Source organism: Cicer arietinum, chromosome 3, assembly GCF_000331145.2.
Source record: "Cicer arietinum cultivar CDC Frontier isolate Library 1 chromosome 3, Cicar.CDCFrontier_v2.0, whole genome shotgun sequence".
In the NCBI taxonomy this organism is placed as follows: domain Eukaryota; kingdom Viridiplantae; phylum Streptophyta; class Magnoliopsida; order Fabales; family Fabaceae; genus Cicer; species Cicer arietinum.
In genome coordinates this window covers 43,545,964-43,558,784 of record NC_021162.2, presented here as the reverse complement: position 1 = coordinate 43,558,784, position 12,821 = coordinate 43,545,964, and the positions used below count along the sequence as shown (strand labels likewise).

The window sequence follows — 12,821 nt, the reverse complement described above, 5'->3', positions numbered from 1 at the left end:
ATATTCTAATCTTCATTTAATGAAATACAAGATGATTTGCTAAATGATGGATCAATGTGTTCCCAATGCTTCATACGTGCTGCACAAGCTATTTCCCATATCTTTACACATTCACTACAATAGTCTTTCTATTTTTGTGAGGTAGGTGGCAAAGGACAATTAGACTTCAATTTAATCTGAACAATAAAATATTAAACATTAATAAACTTAATTTAATATCATAAACAATAATAAATTTAATTTAATAAACAATGCTAATATCATAAACAATGCTAATTAATTTAATTTAATAAACACTAATAAATTTTACATGTATCCAATGATTTTCATTGACGAATCCAATTGCTAGTAAACATTTTTTTTGACGGTGGTGCTTTGTTTAGCGAAAAGAATGTCATATTAACCACGAATCTTTCACATAATCAACAAAAAGAATAATATCGGCACACACTAGCTCAAAATGTTGCAGGTGATGATCATACTCCTCTACACTACTTGAATATACAATTTTTTTCCATAAATCCATTACTTCTTCTTGTCTATCCTTTTTGACATATTGTTTGCATCTTGCCCCAACATTTTTTTCAATATGAAAACGACATAGCAAATGTATTGAAGTAGGAAACACAACACTAATCGCATTCATCATGGCAAGATCTCTATCAGTCACAATAACTTTAGAAATTAAAATCTCATATTTGAACAACTTTCGTACCTTTTCAAATGCCCAGATGAAGTTATCTTGTCGCTCTTGTTCCAAATAAGCAAATTCAACCGAAAATGTCAAACTAGTAGATGTGACACCGACAATTTCAAGTAGTGGTAACCGATATCTATTTGTTTTGTATGTGCTATCACATATCAAAACAAAATGAAACGTGTTTAACAATTTTATACAATCAGTATGCGTCCAAAATATATCTCTCAAAACATCATAATTCTCCCGTCTTCTTGTCCAATACACATAATTTTCTTGTTGTATTAACTTCAACAGATACTGCATTTCTGTGTACGAACCTCTCAATGATGATCGATAAGTACTCCTTGCTTTATATATTTGACTTTGAATTGTCAGATTAGCTTTATTTCTCTCTTTCAAAGCATTTAGATTGAATCTGGGGGCAAGCTTATACTTTGTCACGTCATTGATAAATTTCCTCTCTTCTTCATTTAAACGCCTCAAATAAGAATGACCAGTTACAATATCAAGTAGATCATGATTGTGTGTTCCACAATGAACACTAATTTTCCATCCTTCACCGACACTTAACGATATACATCTGAGAGTAAACGGACAATTTTTCTTATGAGAACAAGTTACTGTTGATTTTGATTTTGATTTATATCTTCCACCTCTTTCGCATCCCAAAATCAATTTGTCTTTTCTTCCCCTCTTTCCGATTGCTTTATCTGAACAAATGGTAACAATTAAAATTCCATTTTCTCTTCCAATGGTTTTTGTCCATTCAAACACAACTTCTCGTGAAGGAAATACCTACAAAATATGTTTCAAATAAAACATCAAATATATTGTTATAATAAAAAAATTATCTGTGATGGATTATCAGTAATATTAATACCTGATCGGTGATGAATTTGTCTATAGAATCTATTCTATTTCTTGAGGCATGAACCTGAACTCTACTCATACCTAATTTCAAAAATAGTAATAAATATAAATAATAATATATATAAATAATAATATATATAAATAATAATAAATTAAAAAAAATTGAAATTTTCGAAACTTTCGAAATTCTCGAAACTTTCGAACCTGTGTAACTTCGAAAGTTTCATATTAATGAAAACCTTCGAAAGTTCTGGAAACTTACGTTTCGGAACTTTTATCTTCAACAAAAGTTCTGAAAGTTTGTGTTTCGGAAGTTTCGAATTTAACGAAACCTTCGAATGTTTCATCAAACTAAAGCCTCGAAAGTTTCAACTTCAACCAAAGTTTCGAATGTTTTGGTTTTTTGGAAAAATTGCATTTCGAATCTTTGGTTTTTTGACAAAAGTTTCGAAAATATTGTTGAAATCTCACCTCTGATTGTTTCAAAAGTTTGAAACTTTCGAATAGTAAATTTTTTTAGATAACTTTCAAAAGTGGGGGTGAGAAAAGAGTGTGGTAAATTTGTTGATGAATTTTATATAAGATAAAAAATGGTAGATTGGTCAATAAAAAAATATGGGGGGTGGGAGGTAAAACTGTGGGGGTACATGGTACATTCCTCTTTTTACTGTTGTGTTAATGGGTCGTAACTAATTTTTTGGAAAATGGGGCTTCTCATTCACAAAACCCAACAAATTATGACTTATGTATGTCGATTGTTTCCTCATTTTGCTATTCAATAGTTTTTTTTTTAATAATTAATTAATAATAATAATTACTCTTTTTTCTATTCAGATTGTTTTGTTTACTCTATTCAATAGTTTTTTTTAATAATTAATTAATAATAATAATTGTTCTTTTTTATATTCATATCGTTTTGCTTATTCTATTGAATAGTTTGTTTTTTTTAGTTTTAAATAATTATTTAATAATAATATATGAAAATCTGATTTTGAAGGAAACAATTTGGGACTTTATTTTTCTCAATGATTAATTGTTTTTCATCTTTGGAATTATCTCCTTCTATAAATTCTTCTCATTGCTACAACTCTTTTTAATCTTATATCTGAAACTCTCCTCAATCATTTTCGCTACAATCTGCAATTTCTCTTGCTGCCTCACGATTTAAATCATGTCTACATTTGTTCCTATTGCCTGTAGTTTTGGTTATGCACCTCCCAAAGTGTAGAAAAATGCATTAGAAAACAGAACTAACATAGCATGGAAACATGGTGTATATGTTGATAGAGGAACCAAAAAAAATAAAGTGCAATTATTGTGGAAAAACATTTATTGGAGGAGTGTACAGACTGAAACACCATTTGACTAGTACACAGCTCAACGCTATTGCGTGAGATGCTGTACCTGATGATGTGAAGAAACTCATGTTTGAAGTTGTAAAATCCTTGAAAAACAAATCATTGAAGAAATCAGAAGAGAATGATACAAATAATGAAAAGTAAAAGGAAAAAGGTCATTAGAGGAGGATGAGAATGATATCCCTGCAAAACTTTTCAAGAGAAACTTAGTAAGTACTCAAGCCACCATTAACAACATTTTTAAGAAGAATTTGAAAGAAGAAGCGTGTCTAAAAATAGCTTCGTTCTTCTACAATAATGTCATAGCCATTAATGTGGCAAAGAGTGATGAATTTAAAAGGATGTTGGAGATGGTTTCAAGGCATGGCCTTGGTTTTAAGCCACCTTCATATCATCAAATCATAACAAAGTACTTGAAGCAAAAGGTGGAAGAGACAACGAAGATCATTGAAGAACACAAACTTACTTGGAAGAAGACAGGTTGTACTATTATGAGTGATAGATGGATGGACAAAAGACGGAGGACAATTTTGAATTTCTTACTTAACAACCCTAAAGGTACTGTTTTTTTAAAGTCAATAGATGTTTCTCATATAATAAAAACTACCAATAAAATATATCAGATGATTGATCAAATAGTAGAAGAAGTCGGGGAAGAAAACATCGTGCAAATTATGACCAACAATGCAGCAAATTACAAAGTTGTTGGTGCAATGTTAATGTTAAAAAAGAAGAGGCTCTATTGGACACCGTGTGCAGCACATTGTATTGATCTCATGTTAGGGGATTTTGAGAAAAAGGTAACAATTGATCATGAAACAATTTCAAAGGGTAAGAAAATTACCTAATATATATTTAAAGGCTTCTCTAATTTCTTTATTACAACATTTCACCAAAGGAAAAGATTTGGTGAGATCAACCGCTACTCAATTTGCAACATGTTATCTAACTTTGAGTTGTCTCATGGAGAACAAAGAAGCATTGATAAGAATGTTCGCATCTAATGAATGGACATCAAGCAAGTTTGCAAAAACTAGTGAACGACAATATGTTGAAGAAGTGATTATGGATAAAGAGTTTTCGAAAAAAAATTGCAATTTGCTTAAAATGTGCTTATCTTCTAATCAAAGTGCTTCTTTTAGTGGATTCAAATGATAAACCAACAATCAGATTTATTTATGAGGCAATGGACCAAGCTAAGGAGAGAATCCAAGCTGTCTTCAATGGTGTTCAAAGAAGGTACTACTATTTCTACAAATCATGTTTCTGCAAATTATGCATTATGCTTTCAAATTTTGCATAATGTTTTTGTTTTCCAATGGACAATGTTTCTGTAAATTCAACATTTTATTTCAAGCCTCTATGTTGATGAGAGGTGGGATAAACAACTCCATCGGCCTTTGCATGCGACAGACTACTACCTTAACCCTCAACTACATTACAATCATGGATTTAAAGTTGATTATGAAGTCAAATGTGGGTTATATGACTGCTAACAAAAGATGGTGGGAGATGTTGAAGAAATTTGCAAAATTGATGCTCATTGGAAGATTTCAAGACACAAGCAAAATTTTATGGTAGCCCGATAGCAAAGGCTGCACTTAAAACAAAAACTTCATCACAATGGTGGAAATCATGCGGGGATGAGCATCCAGAACTTCAATCTTTTCCAATTCGTGCATTAAGCTTAACTTGCAATTCACCTGGATGTGAACGAAATTATAGTGCTTTTGAGATGGTAACAATTATTTTAAAATTTCACTTTAAAAATTATCTAAAAATTTCACATTTTATTACTAATGGAGTTTGTATCTATTAGGTCCACACAAAGAGGAGAAACCGTTTCAAACAAAAAACAATGGGTGATGTTGTGTTTGTGATGGCAAATTCAAAATTAGCTAAGAATAAGCAAACTAAAAATGTGGTAGAACATAACCTTGATGATCTTGAATCTGATGATGAATGGATTGTAGATAATAGTGAAGATTCAACTGAGAATGACATTTTAGATTTCACAATAGAAAATGAGGATTTAGAATTTGACAATCAAAATAAAGGAGGGAATGGAGTTGAAGATGTTGTCCCTCAAGATGATTTGGAGATTCACAACCTGGATAATAGATGAGCTAAAGATTGTATGGAAGATGTTGGTTTTGATCACAACGCTTTGGATGAATTGTTAAATTAAAGTTTTAGATGTTGTTAGATGATGGTGATAGGTTTTTGTTTTTTTTTTTCAGACAAGGGTAATATAGCCTTTTGTGTTGCAGCTGGTGACTTTTCATTGAACGATGGTGACTTTTATGGTATACTTTTGTCTACTTTGTAGGATTTTAAGATTCGTTTTACGTTCCCACGATCTACGCTTTTTCTATATCCCAAATATCTTAGGTAAGATCCAGTGTTTGACAACATTGCTTGTATACGTCAACATAAATTGTATGTTGACCAGACCCATTTTCCAACTGTTAGGTTTCATTTGAATCATGAGATTGACAGATTATATGATTTGGGTTTCATTGACTCCGAGAGTAACTCTTGTCACACTTCATAACTTATTGTAGACATTAAATTTCATCAATTCAACGGTTAAATATTTTAATATTATCTCAACAATCGTGCATAGAAAAAATTATAGAAATTTAATATTTGTAGCTATAAGATCTTATGGTCAATATTTTACTTGTATTTTTTAAAATATATTATATGTTGAATTGAATTTACTTGATAAAGTGCCATATATTTTTAATATTTTATGGAACTTTATATATTTGATGTACTCAATAAGTATTATTAATTCAACAGTTGGGTCAATGAAATTTAATGTCTACAATGAGTTATGAAGTGAAGTAAGTGTGACAAGAGTTACTCCTAAAATAAAAGATCTCTACATGTAGTATAGACATAGCAATAAACATACATAAAATTTTATATGGGTGAGAACTTGTCCAAATACCGATAACAAAGTTCATAGCAAATACTCTCTCAAATGTAAATACAACAATTAACTAGTTTAACTTAATAATTATACACCCCAATTGTATAACTCAATAACAACTTAAATAACTTTTTATTTCTTCTCATATATCCTAAAATAATAAAATCATGCATAAAGTAATCACCTTAATATAGAAAAATATTTGATATTTGTCATAATTAAAGGCACCATACTTGAACAATATCAAAAGTAACTTGTCAGTTTTATCAAAATATGCATCTAATTAGAAGAAATGAAAGCATTTGAAGATGTAGAAATTGCACATACAGTAGAAAAGGCAGGTAATACAGGTAGGTTGTGTGATGGAAAAAAGTTGTGATATGTTACAAGCTATATTTCTTTCCACCCAAAAAGCAATTTAATCACCTATCAACTTTGATACGATTTCTTACAAAACTATACTAAACTCTTATAGTTTGAGTTTTCCAATAATGATGAGATTGTTTTGATAGAATCTGAGATGTCTCAGCTCTTATTTGAGATTTGATTTTTTACAAAGAATTCAGTACAATAATAACAAAGTATGATATATATAATCAGAATTGAATATTTCTTGCAAAAATGAGAATTTCAAGTATGTGAATGTGAATGATTTATGAGACTTGATAACACTTGAACTTCTGCATTTTTCCTGGGCACTGGCCTTTCTTTTATAGACGATTTGGAGCATTTAATAATGGTCAAAAAAAGCTGTTGGTAGTGCTTTGTCAGTTTTGACCAAAACCAATATATATGATTAAAAATATTCCAGCATTTGAACATTTTTTAAACCTGTTTGACTGGACTGGTTTATTCGTTCTTGATTAGATTGTCTTTGTGTTTAATGATCCTTTATGCTTCATATGTATTTATTGATGTTATATCTTTGATCTGGAGACTTGATACTGTCCAAAACAGTTTGGAAAATGATAATGAACTTCTATATAATTAAGGAGATTAATACTGCACTTTCTGCAAAAACGGAGATTGATTATCAATCTGGACTGTCAGTTATTGAACTTTTTGGAGATTGATGATCAATCTGGAGGTTTAGTTTTGATCATTCTGGATGACTTCCTTATGACTTGTACAAATCAAGATTGATTAACTTTCTTGACAGTTTGGCTGAAGAAGGTTCAGACCCATTTTGACTAGCTTGATTCATGACCTATTACTTTAGTGATTTGAATGCCTTCTTTGACTGGAATGAATCTTACTTGTTCCTTGTCAAGTACTGATAACCTTAGTTTAAATTCAGAGGCATAATCTTCTTTGAACTAATGGAGATTGATTGATATTGAGGTTGTGATGATCAGTCTTGATCCTGGAGAACATTCTTCGTTTTATCCATAAAGTTCTTGTTTCTTTATCTGTTCAGTTTTTATCTGATTTCTTTACTTTACTTGATTCCTATCTTTGAATTAATTCACTCAAAAGCACAAGTTAAATTAACATAACATTTTACAATCATAATTAACATTCTTAATTAACATTTGTTTATTTTCATCAAAACTTTAATTTGAGAGTTTGTCTTAACAGGTTTTATCTTACAATAAGATAAAATAAATTGAAATGGGGTTTTAGAGAAAATTTTGTTGGATTGGTGAATTTTGAGATTAAAAAATAACTTCAAATTTTTGGTTCAAAATTTTTAGTCAAAGTTATAATTTTAATCATTTATTTTATAAAAAAAAGTTAAGTGTATATTTTGTATGTTTAGTTTTTAATTTATAACATATTTTTTATGGTTGAAACAAACTTTTAAAAAAAATCATAATTGATTAAATTAAAAATTATACGAAAAAATACTTAAGGAAATTCACCTTTTTAGATAAATAAAGGGCTTAAAACCCAGAACAAAGCAACATGTAAACTACACGAGGCATTGAGTTGGAACTCCAATTACATCGACTAGCAATAACTACCTAAAATGAGTCAGACACCACTTATAAATCATCACAATCAAACTGCATTCATATCCTAGATTAGCTAACCCATCAGTGCATTGATTTGCTTCACAAAAAGTATGACACATAAACATTTCTCACTTTATCTCAAGTAGTCGAACAATGTGTTGAATAAGATGATAATCTTTTGCACTCTCCTTTAATCTCTTATTAAAGGTATCCACCACGACCTTTGAATCAACATGAAGCTCCACTCGTCTAAATCCATGTGTCCAAGGATACTACAAACCCAAGAGAGCCCCCCACAACTTTGTCGTGTATGTGCCTAAGTCCCCACAGATGATTCCCCATATCTCGTCACACCACTGTCTCTAATTGCATTATCCGTATTAAGCCTAACCAAACCTTGAGTAGGCGGATTCCACTAAATATTCATCAACTTTTTCTCTTTAGTCATAAGCACAACAACATTAGTAGAAGAATCATACATGGTTACTCATTTCATTTTCTCCTTCCATAATTTATAAGGGTACATAAAACTATCATCATGCTTCAATTTATTCCTCTAGCACCAAAGCGAGTGGCAAGCACAAGTCCACCCTCGAGCCCATTCCACTCGCATATTACTCCCCTACCTTATCTTAAGATTCCATTCAATCCACTCCCTCAAATCACAATGAAAAGCTTTCCTCGCATCCACTTGACCTATATTATCCAACACTAATTGCAAGTGCACAATCGTTGAACACATGGAGTGTTGTTTCAGTTTTATTTTTACAATTAGTGCAACAAGGATTCCTTAAATGCATACAAGAAAGCCTTTCATTCATCAATAAGTGATCATGCTTAACATACCATACAAAACACTTCACTCTCTTTGAACTTTCAAATGTCGACCTCGGTCCTCCACTGCCCTTAAGAAGTTGGAGATTATATTATATGCACTTGAGATGGAAAAATCCGGTCATGTTGCACCTAGCCATACATTGGTGTCTCTTCCACTGATCTCACGTGATAGAATAATGAAATACAATCTCTAGATAACATCACCAGTAAGCCATTGTGTCAACTCTTTTATCCTGAAATATTTAGTTGTAACACTTAGGTTTTTATCTTTTTTTTTTTTTTCTATATAGGTATTTATATTTAAAAATGTGTACAAGTTAATCATTTTATTCTTCATTTTTTATTAAAAATGTTGGTGCGTCTGTTACATGTAAACAATTTCGCATTTCTCAATTTATTTATTTGCCACCTATTTTTAAAAATATAATTCTTTTTTTTATATAATAAAAATATAAAAACTAACAATATTCATCTTCTTCCTTCTCCCCTCTTCATCTTTAATCTAAAAATCAAATATTCAATCCACCATTACACTTTTGACAACAACCACTTTCAATAATCAACATTGTCATCATCAAAACCTAAAATTTCCTAAATTGAATATCCGAACCTAAATTAAAACCAATAAAACTTGGAAGTTTTTTTTATTAAAATTCAAAAAAAATTGTGCAATGAAGAAGTCATACCCACAATTTTTTACTTTTTTATTTATAATAATGATATTTCACAATCTTCCGAATCATCATTGTGACTACTAGATTCTTAACCTTTTAATTATGCTTATAGGGCTCTTGTCATTCCATTGATATTAGACTTCAAAGCTATTAATTTTGATATATTGACTAATTAATCTTTGTTAATATCGATCTTATAAGATTGTAGAGAGCTCAATGATTCTTCTAGTGGTATTTTGTTGAGATCTTTGACTTGTTGGATGTAATGACCTTATATCTCCACCAGCTTAGAAGATTTCTCAAGATCTTCATCATGTGGTTTGTCATCGTATAGCTATTTTCTAAAACTTTAAGATTGGAGACTAATATTTAGAATCTAGATAACATATTCTCAATAGTCTCTTCTTCCTCCATCTTGAAGAGTTTGTATTGTCTTACCAATGCATAAGCGTTGGATTCTTCGACTTTGTTTGTTACCTTCATAGTTAAGGCATAGAGAATCAAATATTTCCTTACCTGTTTCATCCTTGCCGCATTTGTCGTATTCCTTCTTGGCGATAATGCTCATAAGATAAAACCTAACTTTTTGATGCAATGATAACTGCTTTTTTTTATTTATTTTTATTTATTTATCGGTATCTAGTTTCTGTATGGGTATGTCAACACCTTCTCTATCTAAAGAAGATGTTTAACCATCTTCGATAATATCCCATTAATTAGTATCATGGGATAAATAGAATGATTGAAATTATCTTTCCAATTTTCAAGGTTTTCTCCATTAAAGACTGGAGCCCGATTAACATTTATGTCTGAGTGTTGTTAGACATATTTTAGTTTCTCATATCTTTGTCTCTTCCACTGCGAAGTGCTCAACCAAGAGATCAATATTTGATTCAAATTAAGGGGGCGGGGTTGAATTGAGTTTTCAATTTTTTTATTCTATTCGGGGAAATTTTTTCGTTTTAGTCTTTCAAAAGAAGTTTTTAAGGTTAAAAGTGCTAAGAAAATAGGCTTTCTTAACAAAAACGAAATGGAAAGTTTGAAAAGAAATAAGAGTATGGAAGAAGAAGATAAACACACAAGATTTATCCTGATTCATTATCCAATAGATAGACATCCAGTTCCTTCAACTTAAGAGATTTTTTCACTAAACCGGTTAACTAACCAACAATCACTAAAAGTATACTTTTATCAATTGACTATATTATAGTCTTCTCAAAATTTTGGTTTGACGCCTTCAAGTTCTTTGAGGAAAACATCATTGTTGAGCAAAGTTACAATGGATGGACAACAACGCGAGATAAAAATAACCTTTTGTGGGAGGATAATCTATTTAAGCCCATTTACAATGTGATAGCTTTCATTTGAAAGAATATAAAGATTCAATTTGTTTGATGACTCATATTCTTCTTCTAAAGTTTTTTTTATACTTCAAGAGTCTTTTTTTCCTTCCTCTTCTAATGTACTTTGCTATTTATAGCCTTAAAAGAAATGTTAGTTGGATTTAAAAAACATTATGATCGTCAACAAAAGCTATTGCTTCTAGCTTTACATATATGATACATCCATGTCTTGTGTAGTTACATCTAATTGTGTTCAATATGACATCTTTTCAACTTTGCATATTGTTATTCTTTGCTTTTAATGTCTTTTGTTGTATAGCTTTTAATGTTACAAAGTTAAAGTCCACGATAGTAATGTACCAAATGATCATTTGATTTCTATTATAAGACATACGTAAGCAGAAGTTATTTTTCAAAAGAAAGAGTATCTGATTTCTGTTATAGAGTATTGGTGAGACTTTCATAACAAGTGATGTTACTAGAGGATTTTGTTATGTGGAAATTTTTCTCTAACATATTTTCCTACACACTCAACAAACACATTAGAGAATAAATTGTTCTTTTGTGTACATTGTTATCATCAAAAGAGATTACGAGTCATTATTTCTCAACCAATCTAATTCTTACAAGTATTCCCGGTTAGTTGCTTTGTAGTTTTTCCTTTTTTATTTGCCTTATGCCAGCTTTGTTATAGAATAATAAAATGGACCCAATTTTTTCCACTTCATACGTTTCTAAAAATATACATATAATTTTTTAATATACTTTCAGATAAAAAATGAATTTTTTTATAAAAAATATACTTTCAAACAATATAAAAATTGTATTTTTCTTTTAGATGTATATTTTCAAAGTGATTTTAAAAGATAGAAAAAGTTCATAAAAAATATTACAATATTGCTACCAACACCCCCCAAATTACTATTCACACCCCCCAAAATTTTATTTGCCTTATGCCAGCTTTGTTATAGAATAATAAAATGGACCCAATTTTTTCCACTTCATACGTTTCTAAAAATATACATATAATTTTTTAATATACTTTCAGATAAAAAATGAATTTTTTTATAAAAAATATACTTTCAAACAATATAAAAATTGTATTTTTCTTTTAGATGTATATTTTCAAAGTGATTTTAAAAGATAGAAAAAGTTCATAAAAAATATTACAATATTGCTACCAACACCCCCCAAATTACTATTCACACCCCCCAAAATTAAAAAAAATCAAAATGCCCAAAATGCCCTTCCCTTTATTTCATCTTCTTCATAACATTACTTCTTCATAACATCTTCTTCCTCTTCATTCTACATTCTATATTTTCATTGTTGTTCATTCTATCATCATCAATCAGCATCCACCATTTTCATCAATCATCATCCACCGTTTTCATCAATCATCATCCACCATTTTCATCAAACATCTTCATCAATCATCAACCAAGTTCATCAAGTTATTATCATTGTTGTGAATCAAGTAAGTAATAATCATTCTTTGTTTTTGTTGTGTTATGTTGTTGTTTTATCTACTTACGATACAATGCCTGAAAATTGAAGGAAAGTAGTTTCCATTTTTAATGAAGAAGACAACCTTCGTTGCCCTAAACCTAGAAACGTACGTGAACTCGGTTCACGTACGCAAACTAGTTTTCAAAAACCCAGAAACGTACGTGAAAAAAATTTCAAAATCCAAACTATACGTGAACTCAGTTCACGTATGTGTACGTGAATAGAAATTATGTACCTTTACGTGAATTGAGTTCACGTAAATGAAGGAATTCAGTTGACGTTCACATACGTGAACTGAGTTCACGTAAGGTTTGGCATTCAATTCACGTACGTGAACTGAATTCACGTAATTTCTGAATTTTTGAACTGCTTCTGTTTACATTTTTTTAAATGATTTTCATTTTGCAGATATGGTGCGCACTATGTTTACTGACAGAGAGGGTCGTATTATACTTAACGAGGGCACTTCTAATGCAGAGTCTAATGCGAATGGTCATCGTATTAGGCCAACTGCTTCTGCAAGGGCACAACGACGACGAGTACATCGGCAACATGAAGAAGCCCAACCTGAACCCCAAACAGGTGATATAGATGAACCTCCACAGGATGTTGGATATCCTGGTGGTCCGGTTGATAG

General features: G+C 30.5%; 1 protein-coding gene across 1 annotated transcript; it reads left to right on the top strand.

The window, feature by feature from the left end:
* Positions 1-3,602: 3,602 nt before the first annotated feature.
* On the top strand, positions 3,603-5,053 carry LOC101488404 (uncharacterized). Its single transcript, XM_073366407.1, has 5 exons — positions 3,603-3,759; positions 4,071-4,167; positions 4,286-4,404; positions 4,479-4,666; positions 4,748-5,053. The coding sequence occupies exons 1-5, from the start codon at positions 3,603-3,605 to the stop codon at positions 5,051-5,053; spliced, it is 867 nt and encodes a 288-aa protein (XP_073222508.1).
* The last annotated feature ends 7,768 nt before the right edge of the window (positions 5,054-12,821 follow it).

Coding starts and splice junctions, on each gene's coding strand:
- LOC101488404 (XM_073366407.1), top strand. CDS start 3,603: ATGACCAACAATGCAGCAAATTACAAAGTTGTTGGTGCAATGTTAATG. Junction 3,760..4,070: donor TCATGAAACAATTTCAAAGG/GTAAGAAAATTA, acceptor TGCTTCTTTTAG/TGGATTCAAATGATAAACCA. Junction 4,168..4,285: donor TTCAATGGTGTTCAAAGAAG/GTACTACTATTT, acceptor TTTTATTTCAAG/CCTCTATGTTGATGAGAGGT.